At 36.2% G+C, this 21,654-nt stretch overlaps 1 protein-coding gene across 1 annotated transcript in view; it reads right to left on the reverse strand.

Annotated features, from left to right (window-relative positions):
• Positions 1 to 3,649: 3,649 nt before the first annotated feature.
• DNAH8 (dynein axonemal heavy chain 8) overlaps positions 3,650 to 21,654 on the reverse strand; it is a 120,052-nt gene continuing 102,047 nt past the window's right edge. Inside the window, 10 exon segments of the mRNA XM_069008487.1 lie at positions 3,650 to 4,165; positions 4,632 to 4,753; positions 7,755 to 7,944; positions 8,035 to 8,187; positions 8,712 to 8,868; positions 13,331 to 13,491; positions 13,878 to 13,979; positions 15,137 to 15,253; positions 17,281 to 17,436; positions 19,940 to 20,092. Of these exon segments, the coding sequence (XP_068864588.1) occupies positions 3,878 to 4,165; positions 4,632 to 4,753; positions 7,755 to 7,944; positions 8,035 to 8,187; positions 8,712 to 8,868; positions 13,331 to 13,491; positions 13,878 to 13,979; positions 15,137 to 15,253; positions 17,281 to 17,436; positions 19,940 to 20,092 (1,599 nt within the window). The 3' untranslated portion in view covers positions 3,650 to 3,877.

A 21,654-nucleotide genomic window follows, 5' to 3' on the forward strand; every position in this document is an offset into this window, starting at 1 on the left:
GGAATTAACAAATCTTTCAAGTTAAAACTTAGCCGAAATATTACCTTCTTGGAACAAGCTCATTTCGGTCAGTGGTTTTGTGAGATTTAGAAACCTGACCAGAAAAATCCTCCCCTTCCTGCCATTTGCAAGTTCTTTCCATAGTTTTTATTAATTCTTAGCCATTGTCACATAAAACCTCCTCACACAGCCAAGCTCCAGGCTTCTCATGAATCATCACCTAGGAAGAAAAAGTTCTGTGAAAAGTGAGTATCTTGATGTACCAGCAAATCAATGACTCCCAATTAATGTGTCAGTTCTCAAGCAGCAGGAAAGAGTAGAAGTGCCTTCCCTTGTCTACTGGCTTGAATTACCTCTGAAAATCAGAGTAAATGGGCAGGAAGATTCTTCTGGGTGACAGTTCCACCATGGGAGGGAAGAAAAATAGACATTGTGGAGGCACCCTCTAAGCTAATTCTGGATATGTTCTTCTTTACATTCTCAAACACAGACCTTCATGACTTAGGTCTTTTCTCATAGAGAATACTTACATGCCGTCTTTCAAGTACTTGTCTTGTTTTGATCAACTGTTAAATATTTGTATTTTGCTGACATGGTGTTCCTTTCTTTGTCAGTTTAGGCACCACAATACTGTCTCACAACTTGAACCACAGTAACTTGAGTGGCAAATGAGCATTAAAAAGTTCAGAGAGTAACTTTTAGTTACTTTAAAGAAACACAACAAACTGTGTTAATTTAGGAATTTGAATGCTTATTACAAAATCCTGGAGGTAATAGAGCTTTCCTGGGAGTGAAAAGTCTTGAATTGGGATCTTGAATTCCTATAGATTATGACAACTGGGAGGAATGTTTAAGTAATTAACTGCACCTCTTCAAATGTTTGAAGAGCTGGCTGTAAACAAATTAAGTGTAAGAATACTATCCCACATATGACCAGGACATGAAAATACTTCATAAATATTCTTGAAACTTGCAGAGACAAAAAAAGAGCCTTCTGAATACATAGTAGATTGTTGTTGTCACAAAACATAGATTACTTCCATAAATTAACTGGAAAGCTCTATGAAGATTAACATTCACTGTAACCTGAAAGTAGTGAGCTAATGCACGGTATTGAGGAAAGAGAATGGAACAAACCCCTAGACAGGCTCAGAGAAGATGGGAAATGGGAATTGGACTCTGACAAACAAGAAAGAGATGCTCTCAAGAAGCTGATGCAATATATTGAGGAAGTATACACACAGCTTTTTACCGGCTAGGCTCGTAGTTCGATGCCTTAGAAAGCCTCGGGCAGCCTAGAGAGGTAGCACGGGCAATCCAGCATGTCAGTAGCTCTAAAAGCAGCAAATGGTAGCTGCAAAGCTGATACCACCAGTAGAAGCAAAGAGGGAGAAATACAGCTCTTAGCTTGCTTAATTTCCTACAATTAGAAGCTTTCAAAAGAAACAGAAGCACACAGAGTTGAAAGCACAAAGAGTTGCAAAGCCAAAGAGAGTGGACCCCCCCCCCTTGGTCCTTTCTTTTATTCAGAGAAGGGGAAAGGGGAGGACTGGGGGCGGACTTGGGGTGACCGACCAATCAGACACTGCTGAAGAGTTTGAGTTACATTTGGTTTTGCCAGTGCTTGGAACAAAGGGGTTCAGAGCACATGGCAGAGGCAAGTGTCTTGGGGAGGGGGAGGGGAAGCCCAGAACAGGCAGCAACAATATATAATATAGCTGAGATAACAATATACTATTCATCTCTACTCTTGGTATTATACTGGATGGAGAATAAAATCGTTGTCAGTGTAAGTTGTGTAACTCAGCACGTTAATTTGCACTTTCCTTGCTATTTTCCCATATAGGCTTTCACTTGTAAATGTGACAGTGTACATCTCCACCTGTGGAGGCATTCAAGGTTACACATAGTTTCTCCATTGTAATTAAGCTGAAAGGCTAGACCAGGAAAAAACTTGAAGGAGTGAATACGTATATTTCTTGTGCTGTTTTTTGGATATGACCTGTTTTCCCCTCTGCCCCCACAGTGAGTATACTGGGCGTGTGCAAGAACCTGGGAGGGGCAAAAGCCGGGGCAACGGACCCAACCTGTCCAAAGGGATATTCCATAAACATGATGTCGTGTTCCGCACCAAAGACTTCAGGAAAGGAGTAGGATGGGGAAAATCTGTTCTCACTGAATCTGTCTTACCAAGTAACCATTATGTGTGCTAAGACTCTTCCCAGAAAGTGGCTAAACATCTGCCTGCCAGTGGGAAGCAGTAAATAAATTCCTTAATTCAATTTTCTTATGTGCACAGCTTTGCTTCACTTATTAAACTGTCTTCATCTTGGCCCCCTTGTTTTTGGCTTCTAATCTTGCAACTCTTTGTCCCATTGTGCTTGGGCAGGGTGGGACAAGCAACTGAGTACTTAGCTGCTTGTCAACCCACCACAAGTTCTATCATCAATATTGTGATTACTTGGAGAAAAATCTCTTGCAATTGAAAAGTCAGAATTTTTTTCCCCTTTTTTTGCAGATGTAGTTTTCTGGTACAACTTCTGAAAATACATAAAAACTGTAAAAGTTATCCAACACTAGCGGGTTTCTTGTATTGAACCTAAGTAAATCTATAGAGGACAGAGAAGAAATGTTTTACTTAATTGCATTTGGAGATCTCACTTTCTGTTGCTCTGCTCATGATGTCATGCTGTTGTGTCTATGTGTTGTTATTTCCTGCATGCCACAACTTTCTGCAAGAGGATATCCTGGGATGGTGACCTCCAACAGAAAGCCATAGGACTCTAACACAAGGAAAGGCCTTCTGTCATCCCAACAGATGCTCAGGAATTTGTCAAGTAGTAGCTACACTTTGCCACAGCAGATGCATTTGAACACTCTTGAATGGCAAAAGGAAAAACATGCTCCAGTCATGGGGTGTAAGTGAAAAACTGTGTTGCCAAATAAAAGTATGTAAAGGAAGAAAAGTTTTGGAGATTATTAAAAGAGATAGTGTAGACTGCATATCTTGTTTAGTATTACATGAATAGAATTAGTTTAATACTAATTATGTCTGGAAAACTCATGGTTAAGATATTCCTGGGTATCATCACAGATTAATACTGTGACAGTCATTTCAAGGATTGCAACCCAATCTTTAGAGCTAAAATGAAATGCATAAAAAATAATGGTACTTGTAAATAATCTGGTTCTCTAATTTAAAAAACATCCATATTTATAGTAGTTGGAACTGTTCTACTTCTGTTCCCACACAGCTAAACTGGACAGAGAACATACCGGTCTCTGTCAGATATTCCTGGCACAAACATTCCTGGTGTAGTTTTGCTTAATCTAGATCATTTAACAGAACAAGTGAGCTCTGAGAAAGGCCAGGCAAAAAATATGGATCAAATATATTTTTCTGTCATATCATTTCCTGCAGACTCAAAGAAAGTAATGTGTGTATCACGCAGACTCTAGGACTTTAAATTTGTATCTAGGAGATTTTAAATTTTGTTATCATATGTCACTGAAACACAAGCTAAAAGTTGTACATGTGAAAGAATGTGAAAAAGCAAAGTTTTTCTTTTAAAATAACGTTTTATTTGACATTAATTGTATTATTAAAGCAAATACTCATTTAAAGTAATATAATGCATATGTCAAAGACTACAAGCAATGAGCTTACTTGGAAAGATTTACTTTAAAACTATGCACAAACAGCCAAGGCAAACTGAATTTACTGAAAGCAGAGAAAAAGAAATCAGTAAGCCAAGACTGCAAAGCAATTTCTAGTATAATGACAAGTAGCCACCAAATAAAGCACAGTAGAAGAATTAAACATGTAGTTTGTTACATGTGCCACATATTTATCTTCTGCTGTAGGGGATAAAACAGCTTACTTGATGTCACAGAGAAGAGCCACTCCTCTCAGAATCCAATGGTCTGGAGACTTTGCTGTCTTTAAATAGACTTCTGTAATAAAGTTCAAATCTGTCCTCATGGGCTTCTTATAAAGAGGACAAACATAGAGCTTGGGATCCCTAGGTCTGCTTGAATCAACAGCAAACATATGGAGCACAGGCAGCTGGACAAAAAGGATCTTTGGTGTAGACTCAACGAGTATGCTTCTTCGTTTGTCCCAGCCTGCACCTTCCAGGTAGAGCCCATAGATATATACTCCTTCCTGTGTGCAGGGAAAGCAGATACATCACAACATATAAAACATAATAATTGTCTCATACCATTAAAAGTCATGTATGTTTTATAGTAAAAAAATCTGACACTGAATCTCTTCAAACTATTTCATTTTATACTATAACATAATCCTTTTTCAGAAGATAATGCTACTGAAATGGAGGGCAACAAAAGTTGTTCAATAAAGTCTATATACTACAAAGTTTCATGTAAAGTTTACTATAAATTCCAAAAATTAACAGGTGGTACAATGAAAGAGTTCGTTCAATTAAACATTTTTCTAACTGAACAAATTAAAATCTTCATACTTAGTATTTGGCTTCTATGCTGAGCAAAAACATTAAGGTGAAGACAATAGTAACTTTTTCCTCTATCAATCCAAAGTAACTCAATGATGCATGATATAAACTAAATACCAAAATTAATACTGAAACATCTTTGCATGTCATACATACAGAAGGAGATGATGTGATTTCTTCTCTGGTTAGCTTTAGCACATCATTATGTATTGCAACTTTATCTAAAGCCCAGTCTTTATGTGCTCGAGTTGCTTCTTGTTTCATTGCCGTCAGGAATCCTTGAGAAATTAAGCCAGACATTTAGTATTTATCTCACATGATAAAGTAAAATCTTGCTCAGTTATTAGCATGGTTCTGCACTGAACTTATAGACAGATAATCAGAGTTCTGTTGAAAATTAGCATCTTGACTAATGATAGCAAACTTTTCTTTGGGACCAAAATGACAAATGACAAAAGTGGCATAGTGTGCATCACACCAAGAAAAATATTTTTAAATGACATGTGCTTTTTTTTTCTATTAAATTTCTCTTTTAAGAAATATTTGTTCAGGACACTGACTTACAAATTATTGTAAGGCAATCAACTACAGGATCCATGATAAAGGTGTCTTTCAAGAAAGAATTTCAAAGCAAACATTGTGTGAGCTGATATTTATGTAAAGGCAACTTAGCTAAAAGGTGGGAATATTTTAAATGAAAGAAGTAGAATGAATTTCACTGATGGAAAACAGAAAACATGTGTCTGAGTATGATAATAAAATAACTATATGAGTGTGGGGAATGTAGTTAATGCAGTACCTACGAAGAATGAAAAATGTATGTTTTGTTAGGGGGAAAAAAGGCAGTCCTAGAGAGAAATGAAGGTAGAGGATGGCATAACTGACCAGCAAGTTAGGTGACTTTTTGAGAATTGTTTTGAACAGACTTAACAGAGGTTTGAAATAAAAAAGGTTTGTGATGCAGAGAGCTGAATAGTTTAAGCACAGATGACTGAGCAGCAAAGAGGTTTGAATGTGTTATGAAGGAAAAAGCTACAAAACCAGAAACACTAGTAGCAAATACCTGGTTGTTTCTGTGTCAGAAGATAACAGTGAAGTCACCAAAAATTCAATATCTGCTATTTTATGCTACTAGATGAAGAACTACTTGGAATTGTCATAGAGATTGAGACAAAGAATAGAGAACTGCATACTTTAGAGAGAAGGTCCTGGTGAGCAGTGTTACAAATATAGTGTAATATTATGAATATACTCACCTCACCCCTACCCACAGCACACATTTTGCACTTAACAAACCTCTCTCTGCTGGACTGCAGGAGAGGTCTGCAGGACTACCTGGCTGCAGGACTACCTTTTATTATTTTTTTGGAACACAGAGGTTGGAGCAATAAGTTCAAGACCATCTGTATCTCAGGTGTTGCCTATTAGGCTAGATGTTTTCTTTTGTTGAGACAATGTGGTCCATCATCTTCTTTTACACCACTGTGGGTGGTGTGCTCTTGAATCACCAGAGATCAATATGCTTATCAGCTGTGCCACTTAGGATACAAACAGAATGATGTTTTGACTGGCATCCCAATACCGTCTTTTAATAATAAATTGGATGTGCTCCAGGCACCTCAACTCTTTCTGAGAGTGACTCTAAAAAAAACTTCTGTGTTAGTACTTTTTACAGTTGTGGCCATAGGAAGGCCAGTAAGAACAAAAGCATCACAAAGCAAAGGTAACTCATATAACATTCAAGAATTTCAGAGGTTAAGCCTAATTAAAACAAAAAACACCTCAAAGCTACCAGACAGAAGTTTCTTATGAGAATTTTGTACAGGTAGTTGTGGAGGCTAAGGGAGATTCTCCTATGAAGACACACCTAATAAGGTGATGGGGCTTTTTACTCCTGGAGGTGGTTAATTTTTTTTTCTTTCTCTTTCCTCTAAATGATAAAAATATCAATCTATAACAGATAATGATAGATAATGTTTACTTGTACTTCACAGCACATCTTTGATGAATTTGAAGAAACTATTCATTAAATAACCTGTGAAACGGATACGCCGTGAAAACTAAATGTTGATAATTCTCTGTGAAAGATAACTGCTGTAAATTCCGGTACAGTTGCACCTTCACAGAATCATAGAACAGTCCATGTTGGAAGTGACATGGGAAGTTCACCTGGCCCAACCTTTCATGGGAAAGGGAGACTAGATGAGATTATGTAGCACTGTCCAATTACATCTTGAAAACCTCCAGAAATGGGGACTCTACCATGTTTCTGATGAGATTGTTCCAGTGAGTGATTGCTCTTACTGTACTGTTAAAAGTCATTTTGTTGCTCCTGTAACATCTTTCTCTAGATTAAAGCTCTTCCATACTTGCAACTTACAGTTTAGAATGAGTTAAACAGTTTCAAACCACAGAAAAAATAGTATTTTCTTTAAAAGCTGTATCATTATCATTAAGTATACTTTCTTTAGAAGCTGTATAATATCATGCTACAATATGTCAACAAGATAAATTATTTTATTTATTAACTATATGTTTTCCTTCTTGTAATATAGAAACTGTTTTTATGGGTCAGACTAAAAGATCATAGAACCGTAGAATCACGTAGAATGGTTTAGGTTGAAAGGCACCAAAAAATACTCAAGTTCCAACTCTCCTGCCATGGACAGGGTCACAAAAAAAACCCCAAATGTAGAATTAGAGAATTCTACTAGACCAAGTCCAATCCAACTTGGCCTTAGACACTGCCAGGAATGGGGCACCCACACTTCTTTGGGCAATCTGTTCCAATGTCTCAACCCCTCACGGTAAAGAATTTCTTCATTATATCAATTCTAAACCTACCCATTTTCAGTTTAAATCCATCCTCCCTATCACAAATGCTGTTGTGAAAAATCCCTGTCCAGCTCTCTTGTATTCCCCCAGGCTGAACAGCCCCAGCTCTCTCTTCCTGCCTTCATAAGAGAGGTGCTCCAGCTCACTGATCATCTCACTTCTCTGCACTCACTCCAGCGGGTTCATATCCTTTCAATGGGGGCCTCAGAGCTGGATGCAGCATTCCAGGTGGGCTCTCACCAGAACAGAACAGAGGGGCAGAATCCCCTCCCTCACCCTGTTGGCCGTGCTCTGTTTGATGCAGCCCAGGCTGCAGCTGGCTTTCTGGGCTGTGAGTGCACATTGAACCCATTTGTCATCTTGGCTTCTGTGACACACTCTGGCTGTATAACCATTAAATTATTATTCAATGCATTACTACTCAAGTCTTTTCAGTAACCTTACCTTGGGGATTAAAGAATCCAGTTATCCAAAACACCTTTGGTCTCCCTTGGAATATCCAAGTGGATAATTGAGCATTTCTATCCAAAAGCTCGGTAAACCAGAAGCCAAGTGTGGAAGAATCCCAAGATACTCTTCTCCATACTTGAGGGATTCGAGCATCATACATGTTATCAAGCACGTCTCTTAAATTCTGAAGGAATTAAATAATATTCAAAGTAAATCAATCAATGTAATAGTTTAAAGCACAATATTCCATATGGAGTAAATATACTTTACTTGCCTCACTCATAACAATAGTTCCTTCTATGGCTAATTTCAGATCATTCAAACTGGTGCGGACAACTGTGATCACCTTCTGCATGCGGTCAATTTCTTGACGAAGAAAAATATTCATAGAGTTAAGTGCTCCCATTTTAACTAAACGAGCCTTTACCTAAAATATAAAAGCACAGAAGGAATTTTGTTGCATCTAAATTGTTGAAATGCTGTTGTAGTATACAATATCATAACTTTCTGTGTGTTCAGAAAAGTAAGTATTAGATTTTTATATTATTCAACTAACATCCCCTTACAACTGTTGCAGTTTTGTTGGTTGCATTTTTTTTTTTTGTCTGATACTACCCAATTACTCATGATTCTGCTAGAACAGGACTTCACCCAGAAGGCCCAGGAGACTGCTATCACAAAATGTTGACTGATTTTTTTCTGTTTTCACAAGTAGCTTTGGAAGTCCAAGCATAGTCTCCATGACATATCTCCATGACCAATTTAGATGTCTTGATTTTAAATAAAAAATCTTCACACCAATTCATGCTGGTAGCAGTAATGTTGTTGGTTGCTTACTTGAATCTACTACTAGCTGTATGATCTTTCATACAATTCAGTGTTTCTTTTTTGGAATGTGTAATGTGAAAACTCAACTGAGAGAACAGTAAGACAAAACTAAGATTAACTTGCCTCATGAGGGACATAATCTGGAGGAAGTTTCTCTAGCATGTCTTCAGCTGAACGGTAAACGACTGATTCACGAGTTTCTCCAGATCCTCCTCCACTTTCTTTAGGCTGGATGTTGGTAATAGTATCTAAAACATCAGCTGATGTATTTCTTTGGTATCTGAGAGAATGAAAAATATGTTATCAGTTATATAGGATTTTTTAATAGCTAATGATCACTTTGCAGAACACACAAAAACCAGTGTGTCATCAAGTCAAATCAAAACCCACACAAAACAGTTTTCCTTTGCATACCACACCAACTGTAATACACTGATCATGAACATTTGGTTTACCATGGTTTTAAAGAATATGGACTTCCCTCTTCCCTGTTATACACTTGCTGTGTTTCTAATTCAGGGATAAGAAGGAGGTCTGTAAGCTGAGATTGTGAGATGGCAGAAAAACCACCTAGGGATCCTGAGGAAAGGGAAGGAAATAGCATATTCCTGATAAGACCTTTCAAAGAACTATTTGTTGGGAAGAAGCAAGAAAAGTTTTGTAACAAGGAAGAATATTTGCCTCATTTAATTACTTCTTACAAGTGTAATGCAGAAGCAGGAAAAGGTGGAGGTATAACTCTGCAAGCTGCCCCTTTATTAATTAGCAAATTCATTCTGCTTTGAGGTATTTCAGGATTAATGAAAAGGGCTGCTAGATTTACAGCACTGCAGGTTAAAAACTTCTATTCCATTGTGAAGCATGGGCAGTGCTAATGTAAACTTATGTTCTGAGTCAATACAAAAATGTGAATTAAATTTGTGTGGCATTGGATAATGAAAGATAGTAGATCACGCCTGTAATTCAACACAAGAATTACAGGAGTATTTTTGTTACAGTGCTATCCAGTGGCATAGAGCTATGAGGGGAAATAAGAAAGAAAGCCTGGAGTACTGAAGTGTTGGCAATGCCGACTTTTACCTTATGGAATCAGCTACAAGGAGCATACATAATGAGTGATGTAGGACATACATTCTTACTGATTCAAAGCACAGTTTTGCATGTCAGTTTTACTTTTCAACTTTCATATGCTACCCATCTCCTTCTATTACTTTGTCATGCATAATTATATAAGACATGAAACCAAGGATAGAATGTGTGAACTCCCAAAGCACCTAAAGATGCTTTGGATATGGTATCATAATACTAGAGAATCTAGATACTATAGCATTTCAACAACAATTTTTTGTGAATGCAATTATAAAGACTATAAATCAGAAAAATAGAAGAAATATTACTGGGAGTTTGCTTCTCAGAGGATATAATTTCTCCTTCTAAAAGTAGGCATGATGGGGGCTTTCAAGGTTTTCCATAACCCTTGACTTTAGACTCAAAACTCTCAAGCGTTTTTTCAATTTATGGCCCCATTAAAAGAATGAAAGATTTATTCAAGACCACGTATAAGCATAAAAGATAAAATTTCTCTTGGACTCATGGCTTCATTGGTAATTTGGATGACATAGTGGTGGTTGTAACCTTTACTTTGTGTCTTGCTGATTTAACAAGTAGTGATAAGAGAGATGTGAACCTTCCTCTTCACACTGTAAGCACCATCCTTCCAATGCTGCTGCAGACTATTTTATTTAGAAGGTATAGGTTCCCTGATTATTACACCAATTTAATTAAAATAAATCACAGAATTTAGAAAATGGTCTTTCTAAATCTAAAAAAAAAAAAAAAAGAAAAAAAAGAAAAATTTTAAAAATAAAGCAATATGCAGAGTTTGGGGAAAAGGAGAGAATGACTTTTGAAAAATAACATCAAAGGAACAGAATCAAACGTTAGTGATATTCCTTTCCTCAATGACACAAACTAGGAATCTTCTGAAGAGGAGAAATTATGTGAATTCTGTATAAATAACAATTACTGTTTGAACAAGACTTTTTTGTAAATAAAAATAGAAAAGACAAAAAGATATATCTTGATCTTTACATTAAAATAATTTTCCAGTGTGGAAGTGAGATTAAAACACCAAGAAGAAATTTCATTCACATACCAGTGGGGCATATTCAACATAAAAACCACTCTGCAACAAAATTTTTCTGGGCTTTGAAAAACCTCACTTTCCTTTAGGTTGCAAATAAAATGAAGTATAGATGCAAACAATAATGACAAAAAGATGGCAGAGGTCTGTAGAGGAAGTACCGTGCTCCTGAGAAGAGACTCAGTTGCACGTGATGGGTTGACCCTCATCACATGTAGATATCTATGTGTAGATGTCTCCATAACAGGTTTTTGTCTAGACTGCCCAATTCAGCTCGTGTATTTTAGATGTCTGCTTTGTGATCAGAGAAACTGCACTTTACAAGGATTTATTTTTCTTTACTACTGTTAAGGAAGTCTAGAGTAACCATAAAGGAAGCTACAGCAACATTAAATGAAACTCAATTATAGTGTCAGTGTTGCCTGAAAGTATGTAAGATAAAGCACTCAATACCTATTTATATATTGTTTTTCCCTGAAGCAGTTTTGTGAATTGTGTCATAAGAAGAAAAAAGAGAATTAATTTTGTATAGATTTTGATTTACTCCAAAAAGGCATTATTAAGAGTATTTTCTAAAAAGTTTGGAGGTAACAGACTACCATTATTTGATAGCTGGAATCTGTGGCATCAGGGATTTTCTGTACTGGAAGTTAAAACTAAGAAAAAATGCATGTGATAGAAACGTTGCCTCAGCTTTGTGTAGAAAACAGCAATATCTATTGCAGCACGGTGTTCAAAACCCTACATTCACCAGCCTGCAATAGCTTAACAAAAATTCAGCTACATTTAAGGCTTCAGGAGGGAACCATTTGGGAAGGGAGGTTTGGCAGAAGATTGTCAGAATATTCATTTCCTGCTCAGTACCTGTTAACTGTGTGGCTTTTTCAAGCCTGTGGTTCATACAGCTGGTTGAAATCATTCTCAATGACTTCAGGTGCTAATCCTAAATGAAAGCATTGAAATTCACTGAAGCCTTACAATTGGAACCAACAGATTGAGCTTTTGGCCAAACTGTAAAACTGTCACAGCAAATTAGTGAGAGATAAGATTTTTCTTGTCCTCAGTAACATGGAGAGGTCTTGGCTCTCTCAGGGTTTCAATTCTAGCAGTTAGCCTTCTGCATACCCTGCAGATGACTTGGTAAGATATTATAGGGAGAATTTGAATCGAACTTTTACACTGTATGGGCTGCTAATCCATTTGGTCTGTGCATCAAAGATGAAATTCAGACACAGTAGCTGTACATAGTTGTCTAAAACAGACTGTGATAAAGCATGGAAAAAAGCATAAAGCTGTTGAACATTTCCCCCAAACTCTAAAGAAATACCTACAAGGCAAAATCTACCAGAAAGAAAAAAAAGAAAGGCCTAAAGTAGCAAGAATATGCTGAGGTAACAAGTGGAAGAAAAACTGAGCACTAAAGAGAAATCAAAGAGCTGTTCTTACTCACTAAAGCTCCCTGAACACTGTTAGTCTCAAGTTTCCTCCTATAAATTAGCTCTCCTACAAGCCTAACTTTGGATCTAAAGCATGTCTCCAAGACTTTGTTTAGTTCTCTGTTAAATCTTGGCTCTTCTTTCTTCTTTAATCATTTCTGGAGGGGAGGTCTTGCAAGCATCAGAGAATGACTTGAAACAGAATCTACTCTTAGATTCTCTTCTTCACAAGCATATATTAACAGTGGTATGTGCTAGGCAGAGTTGACAATAAAACTGTGTACTCATCTCACAGCATGCTTAGAATACAGGCCTCTTGACACGGCATCAGCCTCTCAACTTTGAGACTGAAAAATTGTGGGAAATTATTGTTTCATCCAAAAATGTTGGAAGACGTTAGGTTTTCACAGAAAGTCTGCATTTGAATAACGTTTGTTTTATTTAAAAGAGCTATATGAAGAAACAATGAATGTGAAATGTGGACATACTACATATGAAAATGCAATAATTCATGGCAGAATTATTAAGAACTTCAGTGAAAAAAATACGATTACATTCATATCCTTTCACAGGGCATATAAGATTAGAAGGAAATAAAGGGTGAGCTGTTACACAGATTATTTGGAATGAAAGAGTGAATTGAGTCAAAGATAAAATTTTAGATGAAACTAGTACTTGGTGCAGTTGAAAAGCCTCTTTTAAATAATGGGAATGGCAGGACTGATGGCAACATAAGTTTGTAGTTGCATCCAAAGGCATGCTTGTAAACTCAATGACAATCCAGAGAATCATTTAACAGCTAGGTACAGAAAAATAAACTGCTTGAAACAGAAGGCAAATACTAGAAACTTTCTCTAGTTGAGCTGTATAGAACCACCTATCACATGCTTATATAAAATTTCATAATGCTTTCAATTAAAAAAAGTAAAATCATGAGGAGTAAGTAATGAGTTCCAACTGCCTTAAAAGGACATGTAAAATGTAGCTGAGAACTGCATTTATAACAATGTACATACACAGAAAGTGTTCCACTTCAGCAGTGAAATTCACATGAATCCTAGGTTTCCTATGAAAAATATACTTTACTTAAACATTTGACAGGGATTTGTTTCCAAATGCTAAAAGAAACATTCTCTGCTTTCAATATGTTGGGACCTACTTACGTAATATCAGCATTGGGATGGAGACCGAACACCTCTGGGCTGTCCATGGCAGGGAGTAACTGGATGTAGTCAAAGTACTGTTCCAGGGTTTTGCAAACTGGAATTTTATACCCAGTGTAAAAGCAGAAAGCGCTGTCAAACATATTTTCATTAAACCATACCTGTGAAAAATCCATGGGGAAAAAAAAGGCCAACAATTATTTTGCTACTTAGAGGGCTTCTTAATCTCATTTTTACTCTTGGAGAATTAGGGTTCTTGTTTCAGATACCACATCTAATTTTAATTTAATACAACAATAAATCATTAAGAATTATGTCTACTAAGTTTGACTTCCAGCTAAGTCTTTTTAAGCTTCTGCTCCTCACCAAAGAGGAACCAAGGGGAAGAAGCTCACTGCCAAAGAATGATGTTTTGAAAAATACATTTTACTTTGAAAAGTTTTGTAAACTGGTGAAGTGCATATTCAGCAGAAAGAAGACCTTCTGATTTCTGTATTGCAGCTGCCAATAAAAAATGACAAATAACTGTATTTGCAAGGTCTCCTACCCTTGCAAAGCAATTAAGAAGACGCTTATCATAGTCATCTGTGACTCGGCCTCCATACTGTACTTCTCCAATCATGTAGCGTACTGTGTTCCACGATATCCCCTGGATACAAGTAAAGGAAATGAAAGACTATAGTTATTATATGTAAGAAGAAGATGGTAATTTCAATATAATCTGAAGCTCATAATATTCTGAAATGTAAACTGAAAAAATCATGTAACAATAATACTTTATTTCTAATGTATTTACTGAGTTCAACTCTGTAATTTTATAGAAGAGCTGGGCTTGATTCTGCTATTATAATACAGAATCACAGGATCATTTAGGTTGGAAAAGACCTTTAAGATCATGGAGTTCAGTCTTTGACCAAACACCAATTTAGACCATGGCCCTTAGAGCCATGTCCAGTTGTTTCTCGAACACCTACAGGCACAGTGACTCCACAGCCTTCCTGGGCTGTCCATTCCAATGCTTGACAACCCTTTCCTCCTGATGTCCAGCCTAAACCTCCACTGGTGCAGCCTGAGGCTGTGTCCTCTTGTCCTGTCGCTGGCTGCCTGGGAGAAGAGGCCAATCCCCACCTGGCTACAGCCTCCTTTCAGAGAGTTGTAGAGAGCAATAAGGTCACCCCTGAGCCTTCTCTTCTCCAGGCTAAACACCCCCAGCTCCCTCAGCCAGTCCTCATAGGACTTGCTCTCTAAAAGTAATATCTCATTATATATAAAATATAATATGTATGTGTATAATATATTTTGTTATTACTTGTTTGACCTGAAAACACTCACAGCTGCTATTGCCTCTTCTTACTCCCCATTCCACTCTCCCCACCCCACCCCTTCTCCCTGTTTCTCATCCTTCTCTCTTGGCCGAGTGCTGCTTCTTAAGGAGTGGCTACTTCCTGCTAGGCAGTAGAAGACCAAATGGTAGCTGTAGAGAAGTTTGATTGGCTCTGTGAAACTCGTTAAATATTTTATCTCCCTTTCCAAAACAGGTAACATACAGACTTATGAATTTTAGATATAGTAGTGAAAAAGAAAAACAAATTCTAAGGTTCTTAACAACTGTGTATTTTTACATCATAACAGCACATAAAATATTTCAGCTTGATTTTCTTGCAGAGAACCTCAACCTTTGACCATTGGAAGTGGCACTAAATGAATAGCAATGAGTAAATTATGATAAATAGTAACATGATGAAAAAAAAATGCTGCTGCCATACAAAGCATTTAAATGTACTGTATACAGATTTCAGTATTCACCTTCTTGATGTCAATCCTTTTTAGGTGATTTTGTATAAACTGAACACTGGCTGTAAAGTCTGCTGAGTTAAATTCATAGGGAATATTCCAACCCAAAGGTCCAAACTTGCGTCGCTCCTTAGGAATAAAATTAAAACCAAGTATATTTATGAAATAACTTATAACTTTTTTCTGTAATAAATTTCAATAATAACAATACCAGTGGAGTAAAGAATGGAACTAGAGAAGAAAGGTAGCCTAGGAAATATCTATGTGCCTCATACACATCAATAATACAGCTAAGTTATACTGTGAGGGATAAATATTTATAGAAAAAGCAACAAAATCATTTATTAATAACTTTACTAATCAATTCACAAGTCACAGGCTTGCAATGCCTCACTTCTGTGTGGATAATGAGATTTTTGTACTAATTAATTAATAATTTAGAATTGCGCAGTTTTTCATTTCTTTTTACATATACTGTCGACTAATGATAGTTTCAAATTTTCAAACTCCTATATTTATGCTCCATTTTCCAAAGGGTTCTATGTTGCCACTTTCATCTTATTGTTTCAATATATTTTTTTTAATGTACATTTTTCAAAATTAACAACTTTATTTTAAGGTTGCTACCATTACATTATTCAAATTTATTATTGCATACCTATTTGGAAATAAAGTGATAACAGTTGTAGTAACAGAAAAATAGTTCACTATGAAAGTAAATGAATATATATTCTGTAGCCCAAACACTTCAAACATCCAGCACTATTAGATTTCTCACAAACTTGTTAATGCCACCTCAGTTAAACTGCTCAGTGATTTTTTTTTTCAGAATGTAGAACAAATTAATTCAAGAAGTTAAGAACTAAGTTGCTGAATAGTGCCGACATTTATCAAATGAAAAATTACAGTCTAAATTCAACTAAGTGACATAAATATAACAAATTTATCAGATTTATATTACCAGGTCAGCAATGACTGTCAGTCTTTGACACCTGAAGTAACATTTAGGCACTCTAGCTGCAATATTTAAAAATAACTAGAATTGAAAAAAAAAACCCCATCTTTTATTGTTCAAAATCAAATATTGTCTATAAGCAGATGAGACAGAATTAAACAATAATACCATACAGAAAGGTGTAATGGTTTCCTGCCAAGTTTTTTTAATTGCTTCTTAAGCTATATTTATCATAATGATCTTATCACCAAATGATATTAAGAATTGGTCAGTTTAAAGGCAGGACAATATATATATTGCTTGTTGGTTGGCAATTCATAAATAAAATTTCTTAATAGATGAATAGCTGTAATAGGTTTTAAAAATACTGACAGGTTGAATAAGCATAGATCATCTAGTTCTACAAGAACAGTATAATCCTGAGGCAATACATAGAACAACTTTTTCACTGTTTAGAAAGGGTAGAAGAAGGAAAATAATGCAGAATGCTGTATCTTAACAGGGAACATCAACAAATTGTCCTTCTCTCACCAACTGCCTACACCAAAAATACAAACTGCTCAGTAGAACCTAAGGCTTAAACAGTGTTTTATAACTATTTTGAACTCCTTGGTGAAAAGAAGGTGCATTCAGAGAGCTCAACTTATTAGTATCTATTGTGATCTCAAAACTTATTTATCTTTAAGTACAAAGTATAGATATCATCGTTCTCATGCTGGAATTAATGTAGAAAACACATTGAAACAGATAAGAATTTTATTTAATTTTAGCCATCTAGAAAATAGCTACTCCAAGTTAGGCATCTGGATTGTCTTTAAAATCAATGGGCAGAAAGAGTGACATATAGCTCTAGAAAAATATTCACTCTTAGATAAAAACAGCTGTGACAGATAAGCTGTTTTTCTGTTTCAGCAGGCTTATCTATTTGTATTGACCACAGAGAGAAATTTTTCCCTTATACCCAATGACTAACTTTCAATCAGCTGAAGTTAGATGAGAAAAAATGCCCATCATATGAAAATTGTTTAAAAGCTATTTTAAAAAAAGAAGATATAATAATGAACCTTGAAATATAGATTACAGAAATTAAAGCTTTAGTCCTGCAGCGTGATGCTATGATAAATATCAGAATGTGTTTGTGCAGGAACCTGTATTAAAGTGACTACATATATTACAACACTATTTGCCTTTTAAGAAATACCTGAACAGTAGAATGCAGGAATGCTACAGTGTAAAGCAAAGGTTTCCACATAGGCAGGTTGCTAACATTTAACAGATCCTGACTAATTCCAGAAAATGTTCTTTTCAGTCCAGCACGTATACCTTGTGGAGGTTCATTTGTGAACTTTATAGCAATCTGTCACAAGAAAAACATAGAGGAATTGGATTTGTTTACTGAAACAAAAATAGCAACATATGAAAATGTCACAACTATTAGTTATAAATAAAATGTAAATAACTGAAGCCTTGTAGAAATAAAGTTGATATGTACTTAAACTGCATAAAAGGAGTACACAAAATCATAGACCAGTTTGAGTTGGAAAGGACCTTTTAAAGGCCATCTAGTTGAATCCCCCTGCAACAATCACTGACATCTTCAAATAGATCAGGGTGCTCAGAGTCCTGTCCAACTTGACTTTGAATCTTTTCCAGGGATGGAGCATTCACCACCTTTCTGGGTGCCACCCGTTCCAGTGCCTCGCCACCCTTATTGTAAAAAACTTATTTCTTATATCTAATCCAAAAAAACCTTCTTCAGTTTAAAACCAGAATCCCTTGCCCTGTTGCAGCAGGTCATACTAAAATGTCTGTCCTCATCTTTCCTATGGGCCCCTTCAAGTACTGTGAGGCTGCAATAAGGTCTTCCCAACGCCTTCTCTTCTGCAGTCATACTAGATTATGAAGGGTTTTGAACATAGACCTTTAATTTCTGTTGGTTAAAACCATCACTGACACTTGGCCATGGATCTAAAAATTTTCATCAATGACATAGAAGTAGTCACCATGCTTTTCAGAGGGCATATGCTTTTATATCCCTGGTTCAATGACTGAATGATGGAAGAGAAGCATTCAGTATAAATGACAAGGTGTTGTATTGCTGTTTCCAGAATTTCAGAGTAGATACAAAGAAATCTCACTTCTCCTCAGGTCAGATCTTTGTGATCACAGTGGCTACTCTGGACTCTGTGCCTGTCTACAGCAGCAAATTAGATTCACCAGAGAATATTCCTGAGCACTCTGGGTCAGCAGGCCTTGAGTCCACATTTGTGGTAGTAAATTGCCACAGCCCCTTAGAATTTAGCCCCTTAGTTTCATGCAAACTGCCTAATGGGAAAAGTGGCTACACAATTTGAATTTTCAAACCATACCTGCAAATTATTTGGAGAAGTGCTAGTTAGCACAGGTTTGCACATCAGAGGATGTTGTAAGTACTTACCCCTATGGGCTATTGCATTCCAGTGCTGGATAATGCTCATGGGACAATTTATAAGTTCAGACAGAGACTGGCCTTACCAGAATCTCTGTTCCTCGAGATAATTACAAATGCTGGAGGAACCCAAATAAAAACAAAGGGTTTTTTTCTCTCCAACCGTAAGTAATTGTCTGTCTGGCTTGGGTGACATGGTAGCACGCACAGTAAGGAGAGTAAATGCCAGACAGCCCATGCACACACTGTCTTGTGTTCCTGTTACTGTTGGACTGAATTGGAACACTTGAAAATCAGCGTTTCCACTTTTCAAAGGTTATCCTGTTCAGTTTTTGATGAACATTCTATATTTAAAAAAGCAAAGCAAATTGTTCTCTTTTCTGCTGAGAAGGGGCTATGGTTTGCCAATTATTCATGTTCTGGAATCCCTGAATATGTTAACATTTTAACAGGTAATGTGACACTATAGAGTGGGAAATCGCATGCAAAATATTTGTGATAAATGCAGTGAAGATTTGTCTAGCAATCCTCTGAGTTCTCTTGTCTCACTTTTAGCAAACTGTGTGTCTATATACCTCACTATTCATAAACTCCTTGTAGATGCAGGATGACTTCATTTTCTGTTGAGAGAATATAATAGTCCATACAGCTAGCTTTCCATACAAAGACCATGGTGATGGATGATTCTCAGTTCTGAAGGTTGTCTCTAGACTCTTTCAAGACAGGAGTCCTTCCCCCCTTCACATGCTACATGTCAGGTGAGGTATCTTTTTATTCAGAGAGAATGAGAACCAATAGGGAGACCTTCACTGATTTTTAGAGGAAAGGGAACACAGAATCGTCAGCATACAGCTATTACAGTAGACACTAAGTAGCATTATGACTCACTGTGGGAGTGCTGGGAACCATCATCAGTGACTTAAGTGCACTTCATAAGAGTTTAGGCAATTTTCCTGGTCTTAAAAAAAAGTGTATCCTTGAGATCTATAGAACAACCATTTATAGTTTATGCAAAGAAATCGGGTAGATGATGTTCTCTGAGATGTGCTATCCATGTGTTTTCTGTCCCATTTATACTTCATTTATTTATTACAGGGGAATTCGGAATCTTTCTCTGGAAGAGCTTTTGTGGGCGTTAATCTGTTCACAAGGCATCTAGTTGGGCAAAAAGGGGGGATACAAGTAAAACCAAACAGTTTTTATTGAAGTGTTTCTGTGTACAGAATTAGTGTGAACTCACACAAACATAATGCATCAAGAACTTCCAGTTACTGGTAAGTAACCTTCCTGTTTGAAGTGATATTTATATTGTAAGGCAAGTCCATTTTTTTCTTGGGTTTTGGGGTTTTTCCCCTCCATTTATTTCCCTGCCATTTACATGATTAATTTGAATAATTTTCATTAAGTACCTGAATCGAATATTGGAACAAACCTGTAACAGTGTAATTGGGAATTTAGGATGTTGTTCAGTAGTTATCCAAACTCGAAATGTGTCATTCTGGATCTCAGCAGTAAGAATTGTCTCCAGTAGTTCATCCATGAAATCCAGTCCGAGGTGACAGTTCTGAAGTAACACCCAGCCTCCCTACATAAGGATATCAACTATTATCATATAAAATTTAGAACAAGTTGTTCTTAATGCTAAAGCCAACTGTCTATATAAGAATCAAATTTGGTTTTCCATGTAATTTTTTTAAACTTTTGTTCTGATCCTGAATATATATTCTCATTTGATATTATAGGATATTGGCACAGATAATGCAAATAAACATGAGTTAGTGCAAAAGTTATTTCCACATTCTCTTGTTCTCAATGAAAATAACATGAAAATAACATGACCAGACTCAATATTGTAAGTAAAGTATCAGTGCTATCTAGTGGCAAAAAGTAGTTCCTGTACTACTCTCCCAGCAAAACACCAGTAATAAGCAATCCTATCATCAGATCCAAAAGAATGTGAGTGGAAAAGTAACAGCTGAAGTTTAAGGAATACATATTTTTTAAAACTGATTTGTTAATTACATAATCTAAAGTAAGTGTAAAGAGGTGGTAATAAGACTCTAAAAGTTTTTTAACTCCAATTAGTTTATCTGAAATAAAGGCATTTGCATGAAATTCAACCTCCACTTATTTTGATCTTATTCATCTCTCAAATTGCGTGAAAGCTCTCGTTTGATTATTGTCTCTCTAAACTTCTGCTTGTGAATTTAAATTCAATCAGCTTTTGTAGCATCACTGTAGAAGCCTGATGAATTAGAAGCCTGATATTAAAATGGGACATTATTTAATCAGTTCTAAACAGTGATGGACAGTGGATTTCATTACAGCTTGTAATTTCATTTCAGCAATTCTGTTTTAGCTCATTTAAAAAGAAATCAGTAACTGTTAGTGAAAAGATATAACTGAAATATTTATGGTGACTGGATGCATATTAAAAAAAGGATTAAATGAATGGGGGTTTTTTCCTTCTTTTCTGGGGATCAACTTTTTTGAGAGAGATATTTAATCAATTTTCTACATTTCCAAATGAATTAGACTTACTTTTTGAAAATTATCTTCCTGTAACACAGCACAGCAGTTTTAATCATATTATATACTCCTGGCCAGAGGTACAAAAAAACCAAATAGGTATTTATCTTCATATTCACTAATTCTGTTTTGCAGTTTCAAATCTGATGTTTACATGTTCCTCCTTTCACAAAATGTGTGCAGCACTAAGGCATGCAGTTGAGAAATTGTTACTAGTAGCTTTGCTGAAGTGCTTCAAATTAAGGGCAAAAGAAAAGAAGGGATGCTCCAGTTTTCACCATTGCAATGAACTGGGAGTTGATAGTCACTATTCTAGACATACAAACAAAGAAATAACAGATGTATGTGTGCATTTGCACCTAATAAAATTTGTCATTTGCTATAAAGAGATTTCTTTCTTTTCTTTTTCCAAAGTGGTGTACATCTATACTCCAATACTCACGTTCTGCTCTCTATTAGCAGACATATTCGAGCCCTCCAAAATACAGGTATATGATTGATTCCCCATATTTTGAGTTCACAGGCAACTAAGGCTGTATGTCTTCAATTGCAAGACTGTCCACAACTCCTTGAAGTGTCCAGCTGAGCAGAAGGTACCACCTTTGCACTGTAACTTTT

This window comes from Aphelocoma coerulescens, chromosome 3 (assembly GCF_041296385.1).
Source record: "Aphelocoma coerulescens isolate FSJ_1873_10779 chromosome 3, UR_Acoe_1.0, whole genome shotgun sequence".
Lineage (NCBI taxonomy): Eukaryota > Metazoa > Chordata > Aves > Passeriformes > Corvidae > Aphelocoma > Aphelocoma coerulescens.